The 24,909-nt window shown below is 38.2% G+C and overlaps 1 protein-coding gene across 1 annotated transcript in view; it reads left to right on the top strand.

Moving 5' to 3' along the window:
• The window catches only part of nsg2 (neuronal vesicle trafficking associated 2), a 36,496-nt gene extending 12,833 nt beyond the window's left edge, over window positions 1–23,663 (top strand). The window contains exons 2-4 of the mRNA XM_053331299.1: window positions 1,101–1,211; window positions 20,439–20,549; window positions 23,466–23,663. Coding sequence (XP_053187274.1) covers window positions 1,101–1,211; window positions 20,439–20,549; window positions 23,466–23,663 — 420 coding nt within the window. The remainder of the gene's footprint in view (window positions 1–1,100; window positions 1,212–20,438; window positions 20,550–23,465) is intronic.
• Window positions 23,664–24,909: the final 1,246 nt, after the last annotated feature.

Here is a 24,909-nt window from a genome sequence, read left to right as displayed (position 1 = left end):
CGTTTAATACAAGCAGTAAGCAATGCACTGATATCTGTACATTTAAAAAATGCACAACCCAGGGTAATGTGAGAGAACAGACGAGAACAGAGGAAGAAGATTTTGCCTTGTACCTTTTTGTAAACTCTCGACAGTTACAACATAGTCAGGAAGGAGATTTATGAGGAAATCAGGATAACAAAAAATGTGATTTGCATTCAATTCCAAGAGCTCATAGTATGGATATTTATTGACCACTGTGTACAAAATATAAAATGTTTTATATGTGACATGTCCTTATGTTGCTTTTATGTTAATGATAAGGCCAACCTTTATCAATAAATGCTTTTCACATTTACCATGAAGTTGTTGAACCTAAAACCTTTGTGCCTTATTTTTCCTATAATAAGACAATAAGTATAATTACTACTTCAAAATCCTTAAATTAGGCATCTACCTCTTCTCCCTCAATAAACATTTCAGAATCTATGAATTTGCAAATATATTTAATTCTTGAAGTTTAACTGTGGGGCATCAGATTGCTCATACCTCACTGTAAAGTCCATTCTCAGTGTTTGTGCATTGGAGGCTTCAAGTTTGTGTAAGTTGACTATTGGACCAGGATTGACACCAAACTATTTGTGATGTCACAAGTCCTGCTGCAGGCCCACCTCTAACAATCAGATTTTCACTGAGTGCAGATTCTTTTTTTTTCTTTTTCTTTGTAATATGTTCTTTGTTTTTGTTACTTCATTGTTTTTCTTATTCTCCTTCTTTATGTTGTCCTTGGTCTACACTTGTTCTTGTCTTATTATCAGCTTGTCAGTCAACTGTGAAGCACAACTACATTAACCTGTATGAAATGTGTTATATAAATCAACTTTGATTGATTGATGAATGTGAAAACTGCTAGTGTCAAACTCTATGCTCATACATCATTCTGCACATTGAAGCTCAAACATTTAACTGTGGGAACAAGAAGGAACATATATTTTTGAGTGGCAGTGGACTTTATAATCCGACTTGAACATTTTCTCCCCAACAATTACATCCATCCATCATTCATCACCTTAAACATCCTTAAGTATTTAACTGCTTTAACAGTCTTCTCTCTCCCCCAGGTGGTGGTGAAAACTCGCACAGAGTACCAGACAGAGAAGAAAAGGCTGAAGGTTCCTAAGGTGGAGGAGTTCACCATCAGCTTTACTGACGGGGTGTCTGAGAGACTTAAGGTAAGAATTAAAACACAAATAAATAAAACAATAAGTTTGGTTCACAAATACATGATTCACATGATTTGCTATGCATATAAAGAGCTTCAGGCAAATACATTGAACAATTGGTAATAATGTGATCATTGCATGCAGACATACAGCAACACGCTCTATCTCTTTCTTCTCTCTGTCTCACACAAACACCCATAATCAGACACAGGCATGCAAGCGCACACTCCTCTCTGGCAAAGGGTAGGACCGGTAACTCCAGCTGTGTGTTTGAATCACAGAGCTACCTTTCCAAAAACATTTACATCAACCAGGCGCTGTCTGTTCCATTCTCCTGTTGTCGTTAGGGGAGACCAAAGAGAACTCATGTTGTCATGGTAGCAATGAAAACTTCCCTCCATGGCAACCCTGACAGAGAGCAATAGAGATAGAGGAGAGAAAGTGTGCAAGTGGAGGTGTACAAATGTTTTAGTGTAGATGTTAGTGTGTGTGTGTGTGTGTGTGTGTGTGTGTTTGTGTGTTTGTATATGGCCTGAGAGGTCTTTCAAAGTGGAAGAGAACAGAATTAGATATTGGACACTGTAAGAGGCTGTGAAATCTGTCTGGAAGACACACACACACACACACACACACACACACACACACACACAATTCACATAGTGCTGAAGCAGTTTCAGCACGCTGCCAAGGTTAAGTAGAAAACTGCATCATCTAGGCCTCTATAGCACTCCAAAGCCATGAGATGAGCTTGGTGTCATGAAAATGACAGCATCTGTGGACAGGCGGCTCAGGAATACTCTATGCAGAGAAAATATTAGTTTTGTCTGTCTAATCTACTTGAGTCTTTCTGAGCCCTGGAGTACCTTATTGATTTCAGATACTGCAATAAAAAGAGGACAAAGTCTTGTAGCCTTTTGATGAGTTACAACATATACGTACATTATCATTTATAAGCTTGATGTTATATAGTTTATACAGGAGTAAAAAGTGTGTGATGTGAATAAAATCTTCTATCATCACATCATTATTAGTGATACATTATCTGGAAATTAAATTGAGAAACTAATGCCTGCTTGTGACTAATATAATGAATACCAATCAAGGTACTCCTGTAAATCCTGTCAATTCAATATTGTTAAGGAGAAGCTCTGCTCGCTGCATTTTGGTTCATTTATTTGTGCAGTATGTATGGAACTTGAATTATTGATTATTGAAAGAACTGTGTTTTTGTTTCTGTTCAGCCCTGTAAGATATTGTTCACTTGACAGTTGTGTGGACAATTGCGATGATGACTGTAGAATGACTCTGTTCACATCCAGCATGGAGGCCACAAATTGGACACATTGTCAAAAATGTACACATTACCATGCAGCAATGCTGAGCTGCCTTGTTAGAGATTGTTACTCATCAGAGTTTCCCACAATGCTGCAGCAGACTTTACATTCATCTCAGGCTTGCCAAGCTTTTGTTAGGGAGAAATGCATTTCAGTCTGTCTGATTTTATGCAATGCTGTTTGGTTTTTAGGGGGCTCAACTGAACCGCTTGCTTTGCTTGACTGACAGAGCTGATTCTGCAGGCACATAGGCATGTCCACACATACACACAGGCAGGCACGCACACTCATAGCACAGCGTGTTTTGCAGTGCAGAGCAAACATTTCTGGATGAAAAGCTTGCACATCTCTTCTCTCTTCAAAGCTTTGCAGATTGTGTTGATGGATGAAGAGCTCAGAGTGTAAAATACTCTCTAATCTGCCCTCCCTCACCGCCTTCCTCCTGCTTACCACCTTCCATCCTTTCTGCATTTCCCTCTCCTTTCCTGTCGCTTCTTCTTTTTCTCTCTTTGCGTGTTACTCCTAACTGCATTGCTTTTTCCTTTTTGATTTCAACTGCAATCTATAGAAGACACTTTAGATTTTAGACTTTCAGATATTTAGCTGCACTGCTGCCGTGACACTGTTCCTGTGAACATGGAGTGAACTGTGAGGAAAGCAGATAAGAAGAGCAAGTGGGGAAAGGGAAGAATGGGTGATTTTTTTGGGAGGCATTCATTTCAATGATGCATCATTACATAAATAATATCATCAAGAATATAAAATATGGTTATAATTTGGTGGAAGTAGAGCACAAGAAGAGATAGTTTCACCAAATCTTCCTCCTCCTTTCTGCTTCTCATTCTATTCCATCTCTTTCTATTTCACAAATATTCCTCCCCTTAGACCAGGTTCATGTGCCATCGCTTCCCGTGTCCCAGCCCCCTACCTCCTAATCTCGTTCTTTCCCTTGCCTCCTGCCTACTACCCACCCACCTCCCTCCCTCTCCTTCTCCGTCTTTCTGATTACTCCCAGCAGACCTGAGCTGCAGCGTATTCCCCATGGTTATTTTGTTCCATGAACGAATCGAGGAGAGCACATTACCCCCCTCATTAGCTAGCTAAAATAAAGTCTACATGCTTCTATGGTTCACTGCATGTCAAGCAAGCTGAACCTGGAGAAGTTATATGGAGGAGGAAATGGAAGAGGCTAAGAGGGAGGAACAGATGGGCAGAGGAAAGAGGAATGACTGAGTGGATATAATCTGCTGAATGACAAACATATCAGTATCAGAGTATATCAGCTGCAGAAAAGCCCAAAATATGCTTTCTAAGGTATTTTGATTGGTTTTGGACTGGCATGAATATGTTTTCCCCACTTGCATCACATAGAGATGAAGCAAGGAAATTGATACATACTTATGCACAGGGTCTCTACACGGATCATTGTTTATTATGCATTTATCATGCGTTTTCTCATCTCAACTTCAATAGATTTTTTGAATATGTTTTTATGTGTTTTATTGACACTAGTTTCATTTCCAGGGAAGTTTAGAATATACTGTTACTGTATATTTGCTCTTAAAGTTACGTTTTTAGAAATGTATTTTTGAACTGTAAATAGTCTCGCTCACTTAATATTTTCACAAAAACATCCAGAATTCATCTCTGTGTCCTGAAGATTATTTATATATGAGCAGGGGCCCAAAAAATTCCTGAAGTTGTAAAAACATTATAAATCTTTAATTGGTACCTTTATAATCCCCTTCAAAATGAGATACATATTCCAGCGCTTCTCACTTTCCTGTTGTAATTTTTTGTCACCATGTCCAGAACTTCCTGTGTTTCTTCCTGAATCTCTCCCATGGTGGTGAATCTTCTCCCTTTCAATCCCAATTTTAACTTCACCGAGCTATATATGTACTCTGCAGCTGCAAATCTGATAACTATACCCTACTCCTGTGTTATCGATGGCTTCTGAAAATGTTGATTCCCCCCTCGTATAATAATGATATGCAACAACAATATGTTCAGAGAGAAATATGCTGGCAAGCTTATGATCCCCATCAAGATAATAAGGGAACCGTTTTAATGAATATATCTACAAAGTCACTCTAAGCAATATAAACATAATATAGTTTTATGGTTATGTTAAAGTGCTCACATTTTTCAGTATAAGTAATGAAAAGATTGTCAGTGAACATAATAGAGGAAGCAATTTATTTTAAAACATATATTGCAAAATGTTTCTTATCGAAAATATTCTTTGAAACTCCTTAATATCTACACTATTCACTTTGAAAACTAAACATCAGTCTGATGAGAAGGACGAAACTAGAAATAGAGAAAGGTGTTGTGTTATTTGCAGTGTTTTTGTGTTTAAATTCTGCTCATGACCTTTGCTGCAAACAAGCTGTTCTCCTTCTCCACCATTTTAGCCACTGCACTTGACTGCAGACTCACTAGTAAAAAGGAAAATGCCACAAGGGGCATCACTCTCTGAAAACGAAGACTTGAAAGAGAGAAAAGGATTACTCTCGTGCAGTAGGGCCTGGATTGAGAGATGTAGGTGTAGAGATTGATGAAGGGGAGATTTAATTCGTGTTGTCCTGCTTGTTTTCTGGCTCACTTGCTATCCAGAAAACATGGTGTACTTGGCTGGCTTCTCGATTCACGCACACTTCAAACCCACATGCACACACACCACTCCTACAGGACTGACACTCTCACACTCCCTTACAAATGCCAACTCAAACTTCATCGAGCACGTGCACACACACACACACACACACGCACACACACACACACACACACACACACACACACACACACACACACACCCACACACACACACACAGACATTGGCCACATGAGTGCGCCGTGACTGCCAAGCACAACACGCTTGGTGCCAGCAGAAGTTAGTGGGCCTCTGCAGGTAGCGACAGGAGAGGCAGCCATCGTCCAAAACAATTATCCCATTATTACCTCCACTTCGCCTTCTGATAAAAGCTTTGCTGCAATCTGCCGCCTCCACAGAAGGCCCTCACTGTTTGTCAGGTTGGAGGTAATTACTGCGGTGGTTTGAAAACCTTGCACATCCTCCCGTTCCACATATTGTTCTTCCCTGTTTTGTATGGATGACTAATAGTATACGCTGATTGTAGGAAGTGTTCATAGCCATCGTCTGTTAAACACCCACACTGATGCACAGACACACAAACGTTTAAGTGAACAATGCGGGATCCATTGATTTACCCTCAGCACTAGTATTATACTCTGAACCTGATTGCGGCCTGAGGGAGGGAGAGCATTAGAGGGAGGGAAAGAGGAGGGCGGATGCTTTTTTTTGTCAGCGTGGGAGCAACAGCATCTGAAGTCCTCTGCTACACTTGGAGTACAGCAGGTGTTCGGAGAACAGAGATGATTATGTGTTTGTATATGAGAATCAGCTCCCACCATGGTCATTTTAGAAAATCTGTCATTTAAAACTATATTTGAGGCCCACAGTTTTTACTGACTTTTCCTGAACTATACCTATATTTTCAACTGTTTCAACAGATTGGCACTGGATATTTGTGTTCCCATGCATCCAACAAGTTGTTGTGTTTCTTGTTACAAGAACACTCATGACCACAGTTTATACTAATCAAGGTGCTATTGTGACAAGGAAAGGGACCATCGGGAGAAATAAAATGTGTGAAATAAAAGCTGATAAGTCAAGAAAAAACCCTTTTTTTAAACACGATTTTCACTCAAATAACTTTACCATTGGTTTTAAATCAGATTTAAATAATCTAATTAACACATACATTCCCAGGTTCTTACAAAATAAAATGGAATGGAATGAACCCTGAGAATAATACATCCACAGGTGGATAGTTCACTGCTTTTCATGTTACTCTCTCAGATACTACAAAGGGCGATGTTTTGCCAATCTCTCACTCTCTACATAAAAAAATGTAGATAAAAAAATAGAACTTCATCACCTTTGTGCAAGGTTACATTCAAACCCACATATGACAGTGAATATGAGCTGCGTTCAACATAAATCAAAAATTTCAGGTAGAATTATTTCACCAGAAAAAAAAAAGGACAAGAAACTCTGCGTTTTTACTCATGGGATACCATGAAGAGGATACACACCACTATATTCTTGCAGATTCTGCAGGAATGTACTGTAGGAGATGCATTTCGTGACTACATTTATGGACAGACAGCCTAAGGCATATATGCTTACTCATTTTTAACAAGTTTTGAGCTGACTTGAATACAGTTATAGTCTTGCATTATTATTATCTGTAGCTCGGCAGCTGTGGTTTTCTAGACTTTGCCCAAAGGCAGTTTGAATGTAATTGGTAACAGAGGTGGGAGTTTCTCAACCTGTCCAGGGACTCAGCCAGGCAACCTTTTGAACTCTTGCCGGCTACTCATTGTTGTTACCCTCTTCTCTATATCTCCCTTGCTCCTCCCTCGCCCTCACTCACGTCTTTCCTTGTTCACCTTCTCTCCCTCTTGTCCGTCCAGCTTGCAGTCTTGTTCGCCATTTTGCCTCCTTCCACCCCTTCCTCTCTGCCTCCGTTGAGTCATGCCAATCCCACAATCTGTGGCAGTAGCTCTCTCCTCAAAATCTGCACAGGGAAGCGTTGTACAACACTTGCAGTTCCTGTTATAACTGCGCCAGCTCCTATTGGCAGATATTCACACACTTCTTATTGTTAAGAATTGGCTTCTGATAAAATGAACCAGCCAGATGTGATCTCTGGATCTTACAGCCTTGGTGTGCACACACAGTTGAAGTAAACACACTCACACACAATATCAAGTATATGAGTTGACTTATCGGTTTCATTTGTTAATTATGAATTGGTTCAGACTGTGGCATTCAGTTTAGGTCAAAACTGGATGTGATGGTTGTATTGGCTTTGTGTGAGCAAGAAGATCAGCTATCATTGAGACAAAACAGACAAGAAAAGGATGCTGTGAACAGGATGAAAATTGTAACACTTTGTAAATCAAAAGCAGCCCACTGCTGGATGGTGCCATATGTGAGTCTTCATGCTCCACTGAACCACAAACAGGCCCTGGTTAGGTCAGTCTGTCTTCCCAAATGCATCGAAGCAGACTCAGGCCTCAGTCATTTGTCACTGCAAAGAGGTCCCTTGTGTCGGCTGCCATTTGAGACACACAGACAGACACTTAGACAGACTGGACAGACGGACAACTTGCAATCTTAAGGTTCAGATAGAAAGTGAGGCAGACAGATTAAAACACAGGCAGACATTGCGGCTGTGTGAGCGGTGTTTGGGGTGATTTATAAATCCAGATGGCTTACGTTCTGCTCTACTTCTTGTGTCAGATCCCATATCTAGCAGTACCTCAAAGGACAGCAAACTTCAGTCACTGTCTTCCTATTGATATCAGCACAAGTGAATAAATATACATAACTTGACTTGAATAAAATTCTAACCGCACATCCTATTTCATCTTAAAGGTCAAGACAAAAGAGAAAATCCAATTTGCCATTACAGAAAAATAATCTTGAATCTATCTAAGATTGATCATCCTGTTTTGTCTTTAAACAAGGACATAGACGCTGCCGTATCCAAACTGAATGGCTGGATTTAAGAACTCAGTTGTCAGGGGTTGCCAAGACTAAAAAGGTTTTCTGGGCCCGATCGATGGCCAACAAGCACAAGTCTGTGCATTTAGAAAGCAATAAATCTCTTGGCACAGGTATTCATGTGTGACTTGTTTAAATGTTCTGTTTTACTCAGTTTTCATGGTTTTGTTTTCACTAACAGAAAAAGCCAGTTGTCTTTGTTTTTTTTCCATTACAAGATCCTCCGATCCAATTCCATTTCAATCGTTGGGGGAAGTTTCTTTAGTTATTAATTGGTTGGTTGGAAACTGCCTGTGAACATAATTATAATTTTGCCTTTCTTTTGTTAGCAAGCAGGATATCTTTCAAACTTGTTAGCATATTTCTATGAAATTTGGGGGAAATTAGGCCATGCCCAGAGGAAAATGTAATTAATGTCTGGTGCTGATCCAGCAATTTTTGAAGCATTTCTTAATATTGCAAGATAGGGCATTCTTGTAACTGATTTTTTTTGTTGCTATTTTCAAATGAACTATTTCAGAACCTTGAAGTAGAAAAATCTGGCACATGTATCATATCATTGTGAATCACTGTGTTAACTAACAGTAGATGCAGATCTGGGTTTGCATTAACATCTTTGTTGTATTGGTATTTTGGGGGGAAAAAAGTTTCACATCCTAAAACATTCTGTAACATTCTCGAAAAATCTAAATCTACACAGAAACAAGGTCAAAATAAATAAAAGAACAAACATTGACACATAACCACAAGTGTTGGTGCAGTATAGGCCATGTTTCATAAATCTTTGGCACTGCAAAATCTGTATTTAAGTATACCAGAAACAATGCCGATATCACAAATTTAAGTGGATTGATTGTGGATGATCAGTACAGTATGTGTTTATTCTGTGTGTCACAACAGAAATGGAAACATACTGTACAAGAAAAAGTCAGGATCTGATGTTGACGATGGAGTGAAAAAACTAATTGAGCAGTCATCGCTGTCCTCAGCTGAGCACAGTCCTTCACTTTGCTGCCATTGTTCTGACAAGCTGAGCCATGGGAGCAATTAGGAGACAGACAGACTGCAGATGACTAGCCTGACCCTTTGCTCCTCTCTCTTCTGTTGTTTTCTCCCACTTGAACGCCTTTCTTTGCCATCGATCCACCTATCTCTACCATACGTGTTACGGTATCACTGTCATCGGGTCAAGCTGCCAGTGCAGGAGACAGCAGCTTGTAAACACTTGAAGTGAGAAAGATATTATTTATTATTAGGACTATTGATCTGCTTTCTGTTAAAACACTTACTGTTCTCTGTGTTGACTGACACACTTGTCTTCTCAGTCTCACTTCCAAATGACTGTGAAATGGTAGAAAAGTAGTAGTAGTGACCTTCTAACTATGAGTCTGAAGCCCTTCTCTCTAAGACAAATCCTCACACTCTCCTCCTCTGACAGATTCATAGCCCCCTCCGAAATCTCCAGACCTGCACACTCTAAGTACAAAAATCCTCTCTATCCGTCTGCTCAACTTTTCTTCCTCATATTTCTTCCTAAGCATTTTTCTCAGATTTGATCTTTCAGTTGTTAGTGCAGGATAGTCATACTGTAGCCCAGTGGATGTTGGTTTGTTCCAATACCTGAAGCTTATATAGTTTTGCACTCATTGTAAATTTCTCTAGATAAGAGCATTGTGTAAATACATAAAATATTACTAAATACACAATTACCATCATCCAACTGCTACTATGTTCATATGTTGCTTTGAGGAGCAAAAACAAGTTAAAGCAATCAGTCATTAACATATAAATATTAACAATTCAAATGACATTACTGCAAATAAAGAGTAGTAAAAGTAAAAAAAATATAGGACAAGAAATGTATTTTGTAATTTATCAAATTTTGAAATCACAGTTTTAGTTAATTGTAAAATTGAATTCAAATGAAATGTAGTCGTGGAAACACAAAGAGAAAAAGGACGGATAAACTAAGAAGAAATATTTTTTATTGTTGTACAACACTTATAATACCAAATCAAAAGAAAATTGAATGTGGATCTTTTTTGGCACTGTGTCAATGTCAAAGTGAAATCAGATTGCTACAAAGTTAATCAATCAAACAATTAAAAATGTTTGAATACACCCCTTATATCAGCCACCTGGTTTTAGAAGTCCCATAATAAGTTAAAATATTAATCAGTTATTAAATTATTGTTATCTTTATTCAGTATTACATTGTAATTATTAGAATTGTTGTGGTAAATATTTATGGACATAATATAATCCCTTTCAGACCTTTGTGTTCTTTAATTTCTTGAAAATGTGGCTTGAATCTGACTGTAAATACACCTGCATGTGCTCCAACTTTTTGGGGTTGTGGAAAGATCTTCAAGATCTTGGGGGGGGGGGGGGGGGGGTCATGATAACTTGTTAGGGGGGTGAATACTTTTTAAAGGCACTGAACGACTGATGAAATAACACATTACACTTACACACAAACACATGGTGAACATATGCAGGAACATAAAAGATACCCAGGAGACTGAGAGCTGGGGATATATTAGAGTAATGAACCTTGTCTTGTTTTGTAAACAACTATTTAGAGGTGTGCTAAGTGTGGTGTCTCTGTGTGTGTGTGTATGTACATTATGTGTGTGTGTTGGGAGGCGGGTCCCATCATAAGCTAATATCTTCTATCCTACAACATCTTCATCTAGCACAGTAGGAGCTGATTAGCAAATCTAATCCAGATGTTTAGTGTCTCCTTAGAGACTCATAATTAGTGGCTGTTTGAATATATTTGCATGTTTAAATTATTGAGGATGCACCCGGAATTAGTCATCATTATTGTTTATTATTGTTTGTTTGCTCAGCGCACATGTTTTATAGGTGTGTCTGTACAGTAGGTTTCAGATTCACATATTTCATATTTTAGGAGCAATCGAGCATCATCACATTCCTGGAGGAGAGGTTTTTTGGGGTTGCAGCACACGTGTTTATTCGGTGTGCTCTTGTTTATGCATTTTCTGTCTTTGTCTCTTTCACCCCTTTCTGTCACTTTCCATTTCTCATCTCTGTCATTGAAGCCCACCTGCTATTTGATTTGGAGTCTACACTATACCCCACGAGCGCATTCTCCTCCGAGCAGCATCTCTAACCAATATGACAGTGTGCTGACAAAACCTTTGAAGTTTTGTCTCCATAGAGACCTTGCTTAATTGGGATACATTAGCATAATTAGCATCTATCTCCTGCTGAACATGCACTGTCTCACTCACTACTAAGCTAGTGGATTCTGCATGCATGTGAGAAAATACTTTTGATGTTTTTTAATGACACATCTTAATAAAAAACAGAGGAGAAAGCAAAAATTTCACAATAACACTTTCTATTTAACACTATACATGACATAAAGGTTGCTTATAGCCCTACATTTTGAGATTTGAGATTATAGAGACGTTTTTTGAAAAATAGGCCAAGTCACCATGGACAGTCAGCACACGTTATCTGTTAGTGTGCAGGATTTAAATCTCTCGTTTCCTAATGATACACCAGAGCAGCTGAATCCTTCATGATTACATCAGAAAATGTTTGATTTTTCAGGCGTGAATCTTGACTAATATGGCTGTGATCCTGCGGTTTAAGATGATTAACAAGCGAAAATGTGGAACTGAGATGACAGTAATCACCATAAGTCTGTTGTTACTCATGTGATGCCTGCTCTTTTCGCAGCTGGTTAGGGTTTTAAAAAGTTCTCCACTTTATTTCTGCCTGGTATGCCTCCCTTTGCAGCGTGGACGCATTATCTGAAGGACACAGAGCCCCCACTTTGTTCTTGCAAGTCAGTACAATGGACGACTTGGTGTAGCAAAAAAGGAAAATTCAGCAACTCTTACTGCGCTTTTATGAAGGAGGCTGCAGAGGACGTTCAAGTACACAATGTTTGTAACTCATTGAACTCCGGATGTGCTCAGTCAGAGAAGCGAGGGGGGGGGGGGGGGGGGTATTTTAGTTCATACATGACAGAATTTAATTTTTAATCCCTTTAACAATTTTTTCTGTGCAGTATATGTGGCAAAAAGGCTAAACACAATAAAATATTAATGTCTTAATCCTTGAATTTGGTGATCCAAGACTGCCGTTGGCAACATACACACCTTGATAAAGCTTTGTTGAATTAGTTGTTTTCTTTATTGCACTTTATTGTATTTGAGTGACCTTTATATTTAATGGTGGACGTAAAATAAAATCCCCTCCTTGCATACACAGAGAAAACAACATGAGCACTGCACAAATATCCACTAAGCTCACTTAGCTCACTGTTTTTGGAAGAGATTGAACAACACATTTCCTCTGACCTCATCAGATGAAACCTCACGAAACCTCCTGCAAAGCTCTGAGGGAGACTCACTCTTGTGTATGGACCTCAGCTGACCTGAGATCAAAGGAAAATCTTACATTTTCTCAGGTTGGCATTTTAACAGTTTGTGTTTCCATTGAATGCATCTCCACAGTGGAGTGTTTGTACTTTGTTGCCACACTACTGTAGCCGCACTTCTCTAAACCGGATAGCCAGTCCTCGAGAGCCCAAATCCCTGTACACAGTCTCCTTGACATCCTTCTGCCCTGTCTCAGATACTCTACTGTGAGGTAGCCAGTTCCCCAAACGATCCCTGCTTTGAGAGTTGTCTTTGTTCCACTGACTTAAAAACAAAGACTTTGCAAAGAATTGCTCTGGGAGGAAAAACAGTACCGCTATTAGCAAAGAGCATCCTGAAAGAAAATCAATGAAAAAAGTGGGATTTTCTCAAACCCAGCAGAAATGACTCTCTTGTTGAAATGTTTTCGACCCTGCTAGAAATATCAATGTAGAGAAATAAAGTGTTTTTTTCCCTCTTGAACCATGGCACTATGCTAGTATTTGAATATAAGTTTAAAAACCACAAAAATATATCTGCTGCATTTCCCTAAACTGCTTTCAGTCTTGATTTGAAAACATCACCAACAAGCCTTAAAGCGACGAGAAGTCAGTATTCCATTTATTTTTGTCATGATTTAGCTAATGCCCTTATCCACACACACATTCATGTTCCATGTACAGCGGTAGAGTAGGTATGAGATTGGTGTTTTGCTGAAGGATAAAAAGGGATCAAAACCGTGACCTTTCAGTTATCGGTGTCTAGTTTCCAACTGCTTTCCCCAACAGGTATCCTGTCACCCACTTCATTAATTTCATCATTACAAAACTGCCTTAAGAGGATAAGAGAATATTTCATTTAAATTTTATGTAGCTAGCTGATCCCTGACTTAAACTCTCATACATGTGATGAATGGGTGAGGGCTTAGTGGCTCGATTAGACACTTCAGCAGTGTGAATTCGGATCTGGTGATGTTAAAAATGCAGTGTTGAAGCCTGAGGCTGGATTGATCTAAAATATGCACAGAATATTTATGCACATTTTAATGTTATGAAGAGAGTATGAACAGTTTTATTCAGATTACTTAGTTGAGGTTGTGGCTGCCACAATTATTTTCAGCATCTGTGTTTTAGCATTTAAAATATAGGAAAGATACTTAGATAAATGGGCCTACATATTTGACATGTCACAGTAAGAATCGCACAGGTGTAAATAATAACATTAATGATGGTTCGGCTCAATTTAGCTGCCTATTGTGCAGGCTGACCTCACAAGAAAAATGACAGTATAGGTCTAAAATAAAGGGTTATGCCATCTAGCTGCTGTAGTAATTACAACCTGAGGAAGTGACACAGTTCAGATGACATCATCATAAGGTGCCTTCTTTTTTAGGATGGGTGGATGGCTGGATAGTTCAATGGAAAAAAGGTGTTTAGCCTACTGTTGCCATGACAACAAAGCCCTAACCCTAACCCTTTTCCTAACCCTAACCTAAACCTAACCAGACCTTAACCACAGCGTTGTCACATCATAAAACATCAGTATTTTTTACAGTCATTTGTAACCGTTTTGAAAAGTGGCATATTATGGTCCTATGGGTTGTTCTGGAGTCCATTACTATGGCTGATGTAATTATAGGTTGTTTTTTTGCCAGCTGAGTATTAGACCTATACTGTCGTTTGTTTATGAGGATGTATTGTACAGTACATGTTGGATCACAGTCACACTATCATAACATGTATGTTGTGAAAATGAACTATTAATGAATGATTGTTGATTAAAGGATCAAGTGATCATCTCAGCAGTATGAATTGCCTGTGATGACTCATTGTGTGACCAGCACTGTACAGTGATTGAGTGTAAACACATTAGGGCATGTAGGTGGTTGAAGGTGTATAAATCACTTAGGGTGTTGTTATTCAACATTGGTAATGACTTGATGTTAAAGCCTGCTTTTTAATCTGCTGCTATGAAATATAAACATGTCAACAGTTTAAATGAACATATTCTCTAAATCCATTTATTACCAGGTAACAATTGTTAATTTGGGTAAATTGTCATCAAAAACAAAACATTTTTTTTACCAGAAAGTCAACATGTCAATTGTGATAGATGTTTATAACATACTTTTGAAAAGTAACATGGGGAGGGTTGTTCATATAACATGTCTGATAAACAGAGAGGTTGTATTTCTTCCCCCATTTGACTTCTTTCTAGTGATGTTGCTGTGTACCAAGAATTCAGCTATTAACTTGGTCACACCAACATTTTTATTAGAGATAAAATAAAAGACCTGAACTAAAACTGAAAATAAGATTTAAGTTGTAATAACCCAGAGTAATCCTTTGAGGGGGCATTTGGTATAATCTGTCTTTTTGTATGAATGAACCTTCACTGCTAGATGTTGAATCTAGTGGACATATTCTGGGTTTTACTGAGATCTGACAAGTGACCTTTAAGCTTTCTAAAATTATTTTTTAGGGGAGGCTTCCTCTCTGTTCTAGCTCACCCTGTCACCAAGTTCATTAATCTCATTAATCAATACAGTGCCCTAAAGGCATCGTAGATGATCACAGTCAAGATTTAATATTAGAGCTCCTCTCACTGGATATTAGTAGCTCATTTTAAAGCATGTGGCTCAACATGTTGAACAGAAAATAATCCAAGAAAAAATGGTGGGTTGTGCTTGCTTTGTGCTGCTATTGAGAAGGTTTCAGGAGGGTAATAGGAAGATGAATGAAGTTTATGCTTCCTTCACTGGTGTATTGATTGATGCATTAACCGATATCCCATTGTGCTCGCTGCCTGCCCGCCTGCCTGCCTGCCTGCCTGGCTCTCTGTCTGTCTGTCTGTCTGTCTGTCTGTACCACCTGCTATCAAGAGAGGGAATATATTCTCCATCTGCCCCTGGATCCCTATCACTCGCTCCCTGTCTGCCTTTTGCCCGCTGCTTTATTGTCTCTGTCATCTCCTCCTTTATTTCTTACTTTGCCCCCTCTGTCATTCTGTTATCTGTTTTTATCAGTGTCATTTTTTCCCCGCATCCTCTCTTCTGTCACACACCCACTTTCCCTCCCTCCCTCTCTTTCACTCCCTCTCTCTCTCTCTCTCTCAGACACACACTTACATATTCTCCTCTTTTCCTCGAGTGAATGTGAGGAGGTGTCTGCTCCCCCATATGGCCTGTCAAGTTCCAGCAGTGAGAGTGTGGGTGGTGTGTTGCATTCTAACATAGCATGGCGTGAAAAAAGGAGAAAATCATATGTCGAATGGTGGTGAAATAGGCTTTGAAGAAGCATATCCATTTAGGAAATTGCCTTTGAACTCATGATGCAGCGTGGAGCCATAAATAATTAAAGGGAAATGTATTTTGTGGAATATATCAGACTTATAGATCAATTACAATCCAGATCTACACAGTGTAAGGGTGTATATGTGTGTGTGTGTGTGTGTGTGTGTGAGCGGGTTTGTGTCATGAGTGGGTAAACATACAATATGTGGACTGTATATGCTTAATCTGTAGTCATAGATGAGAAAGCTGAAGAACAGGACGAACAATCCTACTGGATCTTTTCTAATCTAGTTTGATTGTTTTCTCCATAATACATGACTGTGTGCAGCTGCAGCAGCCTGTTGTTTCCCTGATAATAAATAAAACTGCAAAAAAAAAAAAATCTCAGAGTTTGGAGCCTTTTTAACACAAAAGTATTACATAACATTACCTTTAACTACGTCAGGTTTGGAACATTATACATAATATGAAAAAGGGTTGGCAGATGTCAATTCTGCAATATATGTCTTTCATAAAGGAAAACTGAATATTTTTAGGCTTTTGATTGTCACACAAAACAAATAACCTTCCTAAGAAACTGCAGTGGGCATTTTTTGCTATTTCTGACATTTTCTAGCTTTTCATTTTTTTTAATCAGCTATTATTGTATGTTAAGTGCATTTTGTGATTTTCTTGTAACATTTCATTCTTATCTTGTGCCCCCTCTGTCAAGAGACAAAGAATTTTGAAAGAGAGAAAGGATTTTTCATTTCTTTTTGGCTATGTTTTTGTTTTAAGTTTTGTATAATAATTTGCTCTTAAGTTTTGATTTGTCAGTTCCAGCTTGATTTTGTTCAAATAGTGTGAATCCACAGGTAAACATGCATGCTACCTTGGTTCACCTTTTAAATAAATGCTGATTGTTTTTCATCCATCTGAAGAGAAGCCTGGGGGTTTCTATTGGTGAAACGATTAACGCCCAGCGGACATGTTGTTCTTGGTCCAAATTATAACAGCATGCTGCGCCTCTACCTGCATCCAAGAAAAATAAAGCTGTGTCTGTTATCTGTGTTGCACAGCAGACAGGATGATGGTTGTGTTGGTGGTGATAGTGGTGTAGGATGGCAAATTAATGACAGAACAATCACATTGACTGTTTGCAACAGAAATAGGATAATGATGATGATGTGGGTGGGAGATGCTGCCGTGCTGGGAGATATCTTAGCTTTGTATTGGCCAAAAAAAATCATTATTCTATTCTTCTTAATCTATTTATTTACGAAATGTGGCCACACCCTTGGCGCAGATTCAGCTGTAACCAGATAAAAAAAGGATAAGAGCATTATCTTATCATCAAGTAATATTACAACAGGCCAGTAGATGCTGGCAGATAAAAGTACAAATCCACTTCATGCATGTGGAGAGTCTTCATCTGCCCTGACAACCTCCTAAGGTTTACTGCGGAGTTCAGCCAGATTATGAATAATGGAGAAAGGTCAGGATAGATTTTTAATGGATTTACACACCACATGGCCACTGCTGCATCAACAGGGATTTTAGAGCAATCATTTCTATTACAAAGGGCAGTGTATGTTCTTGCTTGAACTGTTGCTCCAACTGCTGCTTCTGTGTTGAACCTACAATTAAAGTGTCATTGAATGTTAACACAGGCTATACTCTGGATGTCAGGGTTAATCCCACTAATCTGTTTCATATATGTGCAATGTCACAACCTCATTTTAAGCATCAGTAATGACCATATAATATATTCGGTCAAAAGCTGTTTCATTCCATAAATAATCTGTTGAGTGACTGTTTTGGAGTTTTACAAATAATTCAAATGCATTTACGAAGACAGTTTAAATTTCCTCCATTTCTGTTCCACAAAAGAGCAAAATCTCTGCAGTCATTAACAACTTGAGTCTTCATTTCATGTCTCAAAGTTGAGTCTCTACATGCACCAAACACTCATTGCTTCAACTGTGATAGGAGCTTTACAGTAATCCCTCCTCTTAATAAGCCGTTACATGTGCATCACATTTCAAAAAGGGGGTCAGGGTAGGTCTTAATCAGTCATTCCATGCCTGTTGCTGCTTCAAAAGGCGGCTCGCCCTAACTTTAAATGCATCCTTTTAATGAATCGCTGTATGTGATGTAGGAGATGCAATTTACCAAGAGTGTCAGCAGTATCCAAGGCTGAGAGTCGTGTCCCCCAGCTGACACCAAGTAAACAGTCACTTAGCTTGCGTGTCCCTGTCCAACCCTATAACACTGATGGAGACTAATGATCACACGCATGTGTAATTGATGTGACATCTTTCTGTGACACATCATATGGAGAGCAGTAAATCGGGAATGGCTTTAAAGCTAGTCTCTGACTAGAAATAGAAGCAACAAATTAGAAATATTCATCCACTTTGGAGGTTTCTCTTTTCTCAGCATCCTCACAGGAGTAACTCTGACTTCTTTAATTGCAACTTTTTATTTTTGATTTAGTGGAGAAGGCATGCAGAGACATACACACCTACAGACAGTGGTATACTGTCCATTCTTTTACCATTCTAAAACACAGATATCCTTTGCAGTTCATTTGCATAATTCTAATTAAATGCTTGCTCAGAAGCATCCAATCAGGGTGTCAAGTAGAAAGTAGGAGGAAACAAATCCTTTTATATGTTAATCTGCTTTACTACAACATTGTGTAGCCTGCCAGGGAAATTAATATTTCACACCTCCAACTGCACATAGGCGTCCTTATTTGCATCAGTACGCAGAAATAATTGTATTATTTCCATCATTTTAAATTAGCTGTGCTTTTAGCTGCTGTTAAGCATTTTTTGCACTGCAGTGTATTTTCATTCTGTACAAGTCTTCGTCCATGCAAACACTGATAACATTTCATAGTTCCCTGTTGTGAAAACTGACCAGAACATTTCGGTTTGTTCCAGTTTTTTTAAATATTTTGTTTAGATTAGATATTGAAAGGCTTAAACTGACCACCTCAGAACCATTTGCCACCTGCATATTTACAATGAGGAAAGGAAGACCTTTTTCTGCTTCTGGCAGGAAACAGCCTGAAACATTCAGGAAGTAGATGAAGGCTAATTGATTTCTCTGACTGACTCAAGTGCACAGACAATCAGCACAGGTTTGCTGCAAGGAAAGATGCTGATTGATTGAAGGTTGATTCAGAAAGAAAATTCCCAACAACTGCAGTCTATTACAATTTCACCTCATCAAGCATGAAAATTATTTCAATACAGTCAGTTTTAATTTCATACAGTACAATTTTAGGTACTGCAGGGCTGGGCTTAACGTCTAAAAAAACATCACAATGTAGAAAAAAGTTAACAGGTGAAATATGATTAAAATAAATAAGGCAAAATCAACAGGTTGATGTTAAAGTTGTAATAAACGCTTCATTGAATAAACGTTCAATGAAGCCACACTGTGTGTGTTATCAGAGCTTAGTGCATGTGAGTCCCTCCATGTCCTCCGCATCTCTTTCACAAACTTTCTCAAATTACAGCTAAACAGTACACTAAAATAATGTTTCTGAAAACATCTGAGGCAAGAACAATTGCAGTAGCAATATCTTCATATTTGATCAGCACTGCCTTGTTTGACACATTGATCTCAGCATTTACTTTTTTTCAGCTTTGTTTTGGTCTGAGATGCTGGTGCTATAGTGCCACATCTAGTGGCTGGAGGTTGTATATTGCAACCTCAGATGCAATTACATAACCCTAACCCTAACCCTACCAGACAACACATTTCAATTTCTCATTGTTTTAATTTAACTTAAAATTGACTAATTTGGACATCAGAATTTTGTAAAACAATGATTTGGACAAAATTAATATACCATGACCATTAATCCATTGAAATTAATTGTCAGTTTAATTCAATAGGCCTTCATGGAAACATGCCTTGTCATTATGAAGTTCTGTATATTGGTATAAGTGGGTTGCATCACATGACAAAATTTCACCATCTGCATAACAGGAGGTGATATCATGGAGGATTACATGAAGAGTTTGTGTAAGCTGACACAAGTCTGCAGTGGCTTAAGTTGGCTTTATTCTTTCATTTTTCAAGGACATTTGTAATTTAATATAGCAAGAACTTGTGGAAAGTTTATATACATATTTATTTCACCATACTTTTATTAAGAAACCTAATCAGAGAATTCATATTTACAATAAGCCTTGTTCATGGAAGACATTGTGATATGTCATTATAGCAAAAGCACCGGTGCAGACAGAAAAAATTAACTTAATATGGTAATTAAAGTAGTACAGTTTTACATCACTGACTTGATGTCTTATATTTATCCAAACCAAGCAGCACAGTGTCCATGGAAACAAACTAGTTTGTAACAGTTGCACAACCTGAATCATTCATCACATAACTCAGCAGGAACACCTTGCCTTGAGGAGCCATTGACCTCAGTCAGCAGCATCTTACCATTTATTATGACTATACACACTCACGTACACACTGAAGCGCATACTCTTTCTCGCTGTCTATAACCCTAACCCTGTCTCACATATATAAACTGCATACTTACAATCTTACATTATAGTTCTGACAAACACACACATGCACACTGACCAGCATTTGTCCTTCCTCCAGGTGACGATTCTGATCATCCTGGCCCTGGCCTTCCTCGCCTGCATCGTGTTCCTGGTGGTTTATAAAGCCTTCACCTACGACCACGCCTGCCCCGATGGATTCATTTATAAGGTAAGACCAGTAAGTGGCCTTCATTTAATTTCACAGCATTATAACACACCTAAGGAGAAACCAGAGACAGTCAAATAGTTCACATGGTAGCTGACTGTAGTGGGTAGCTTCACCTTTCCATAGTAGGAGTTAAGTAGGACTGCAATTTAAGATCACTTTCATTCATTTTGACTTTGTTGTAGAGCTGCAATAATTGGTCAATTGATAAATTAATCAATCAACAGCAAATCAGTATGCAACTATTTTGATAATTGATTTTTATTCAGATATGCAAAGCATTTGCTGTTTTTGGTTTCTCACATGTGATGATTCAAAGGTTTTCTTTCTCACAGTCAACTGGATGTTGGACTATTAGTTGGAAAAACATTTGAAGATGTCATCTTTGACTCTGGGGAACTGTAAAGGTCATTTTAATCAGATTGAGGAAGAAAAAAATGCAGATTAATCAACAGTGAAAACAGTTAGTTGTAGCCCCACTTTGATTTGGTTTTTGGTTATCTAAAAAATGTTAAAAAAAATGTGAAAAATGTCTGTCGCAATTTCAAACAGTCCAAGGTGAGATAATTAAATTGCTTGTTTTGCCAAACCAACAGCTCCAAACACCAAAATATTGAATTTACTCTGATATAAAACAAGAGAAAAGCAGCTATCTTCACATTTGAGAAGCTCACACCAGCTACAGTTTGTTATTTTAATTGAAAAACAGTTCATTAAAGAGTCTGTGTTTAATTTCCTCTCAACAAAGGACTATTAATATTTAGTACGATAAATCGACTGTTTTTTTGTAGCACCAAAGGTAGTCTACTTTCACCTTGCTAAAGTGTCCTTGTACAAGACATTGAATCCTCTTTACCCTTCACTATCTCCCTCTCTTCTATCTAAATAAAGGATTAAAAATCAGTGCACGGCCCAGTCTCCTATGGGAAATGAACAAATACAATTGTATTCATTTCTGAGGTCATGTTACAGGAAGAGGCTAATGAGGCGTATCAGATGGACAATCATCAATCAGGATTTCAATGATTTTGTTATGACCAGTGTAATCAGGTGTAATTATGTGCATTTTTTCCTTGACACCAGAGCAAAGAAAGAGTCCATTGATGCCGCTCTCATATGTCATTAGCCGTGTTGACTATTAGATGGAAATTAAAATAATTAGTGCCTATTTTACAATAATTACTACATGATTATCACTGACTTCTAATTCATATGGCTGAGGCTGTAAAAGCTCATACAGCTATTTTTATCCAACAATCTGCTGTCCAGATTCACTGTATTACTGTTGAATGTTTTAACTTTTACAGTATATGGATTCAGACAGCCCCTCCTGTCCTGGGATTGTCTGCCCTGCTGCTTACAGATTTCCACTGCACTGCTGCTCTTATAACATAAGTTTCACAGTACTTAGCGAGAGGTCACCTTGGAAGTCTGTGTCTCTGGAGAAATCTGGTCTTTAAGGTGGAATAAATCTAGTTTTAGGCCCACAACCTCTGCAGGGGCTCTGACTGCAGTCTGCAGAGGTATTATTAGCAGTGTCACATGCACTTCACCAGGTGCAGAAGTGTAGATCGAGAAATATGCACACACGCATGCACGCCCACTCCTGTAATATGGTACATACACTACACAACTGCTTACAAGGTTGTAAATGTATACACACTCAAGCATTTTCTAATACAAATTAACTCCATTATTGTATCATGGTCTGTGAGTCTACCCCTCGGTAAAAAGACTGAAAAGAGTTGCAGTAATATAAATTACTTCTTTTCAATCCTCCCTATTACCTCTAATACAATCTAGAATAAAAACACAGATTCTTTCTATTTCATGGGGAAGCAAATTTAACCTTGACAAAAAACATGTTTTATCAAAGCTTTTCAAGGCTCATCATCTGAATTATTTGTTTTTCAAATTCTTGTTTTTTCAGTTTTTCTGCAGAAAAAAGCATTCAGCTGCTATATGTAATATTTCAAGTTAGACAGTCACTTGGAGAAAGCCTGGAAGATGCTGATGATGAAAACAATGCTACATAAGCACAGTTTATTTGGACAATTCCACATACGTATATCCTAAAACTATGTAGTAGATGTATATATAAAGATATGATATTTGTTTATGTGTTACCATTTTTTTGTTTGACATACATTGGTATGTAAAGCCCTGTGGGATGGAAATGTTTCAACAACCAATGAAGAGTTTTTTTTAAGGGTTAAAAAAAAACTGCTCTGTAGCACAAACTTTGAAAAGGTTTGTATTCACTTGTATAATTGCTGCTTGCAATAACAAATAGTGTAACAGGCGAAAGGAAAATTCATGTTTGACATGTTTGGCTTTGTCTACAAAAGAAAGCAAAGAAACACTTTGAATCAAGAACTAATACCAGTGGTGCAACAGAGCTGTCAAGCAGCTACTGTAGGTGTTTAAACATCCAAATAATTCAAATAAGTAGCATAACCATTCAACATTTTTAAACCAAAATCACATCTTGAGTTTTCAAATTGCAAAAGCCCCAATTTATTTAATTATATCTAAATCATATAATTAGCCATTCTTCAGTCTAGTGTGTTAGCGGGTTAATGCTTTCTGCATGTATTCTGTACCATGATCTCTCTGCCAAAGATGACTTTATGGAAGAACATAGTCAGTTTTTCATTATTACTATTATCGACAACAAGCGTAACATCACTTTTAAATGTTATGATTATATTTGAATATTACTGAATAATGTCCAGTATACTACTTTCGTAATTCCAAAGAAATGTGAGCTCAACTGGTCAATTTTCTACAGAAAATTTGACAATTCTACTTAAAGATCTCAACAGTAAAAAAAGTGCATTCTTTTGTCTAAAAGTACTTTAGATTATGCACACAGTACATGAATAAATGCTTTAAACTTCCCCTGTTTCTCCCTCACAGCACAAGCGGTGTATCCCAGCCTCTCTGGAAGCGTACTACGCTGCCCAGGATGCCAACTCGCGGGGCCGTTTCTACACAGTGATCAGCCACTATAGCATGGCCAAGCAGACCACCTCGCACTCCGTCTCCCCTTGGCTGCCTGGAGGGGTAGCGGGGCAGCAGCATGATGCTAAACCCCCAAGCGGCGAGGGGCACTGAGTTACCTGAGCTGTTGGAAACACATGCAGACACATGCAGATGCAGACATGAAGAAGTACAGAAACAGGCAGATATAGATGCGTACACACACACACACACACACACACACACACACACACAAACATGTAGGTGAATATGTAGAGATATAGACAAACAGACACACATGAACAGCTACATATGTAATGCGAAAACATGCATGCAGACATAAAAACACACGCACATGCTAAGTCGTATTCTGATTTACCTTGCCTCACTGTTTTATTGAGGGGCGTTTCTCATTCATCCTTTCTCTCCTGGGATTATCATTGTCTGCTGATACACACCCATACATATGTACACACACACACACACACACACACACACACACAAACACAGTCTGCTATCTCGTTACCATTCACGCCCATCCTTTAATTTATTATTTATTGATTGTCATGATATATTTATTTTTTACTGTAATGTATGGATGTTTTGTATGTGATTATCAGACAATTCTTTGTACAAAGGCACGAGTCAATGCTGAATTTCACACTTCCTCTTTGTGAGATTCTCTTTTGAGTTTGGAGTATTTTTTTTTTCAAGTGTGTATACTGTAGTTACTGTATATTCATTCACAGCCCCTGTCATTTTTGCCTTTCTTGTCCAAACTGCATAACCTCAGACACATCAGTCAAACACCATACACACAGATTGCTTTATTTTTCAATATTAATATTATTTTTCAGTGTGGTCTTGTATCACTGTAACACATTTTTGAACATACAATTTCAGCTGTACTGTCTGAGGAAGGTTTGACATTTGCATCAACGTTACAATCTGAGTTGACTGAATGAATATTTCCCACATGGCTGTTTGATAGCTCATATACAGTGACATTTTCAATGGGCTGTTTTATTCATTTGAAATCCAGAATTCCCCAGTGACCCAAGTTGTACATATAACTGTGCATTCAGGCTAGTTTTTTGTGTGTATGCATTGTAGTAGCTTTATTTAGGAGGATTTCTTTCTTTTACAGACCTACAATGTCTTCATGAAACTTACTTACATATTACTTTAGCTGCCAGTCTAGTAGCTTCATTGTATATACAATGGTGGCCTGTCTGAGCAATTAAAATTACAGTGATGCTGATGGGAAAGGACATTTTGTGCATATCATATCTTATCTTGCCAAAACGTATTTTTCCGCTGCATTTTGTTAGGTTTATCAATTGGCTTCAACTGCAGCAGAGTTTTGTTCCTGTAATGTTAA

This window comes from Scomber japonicus, chromosome 13 (genome assembly GCF_027409825.1).
Source record: "Scomber japonicus isolate fScoJap1 chromosome 13, fScoJap1.pri, whole genome shotgun sequence".
Classification (NCBI taxonomy): Eukaryota; Metazoa; Chordata; class Actinopteri; order Scombriformes; family Scombridae; genus Scomber; species Scomber japonicus.
The sequence above is the reverse complement of the archived record's forward strand: the minus strand, read 5'-3'. Positions and strand labels throughout refer to the sequence as shown.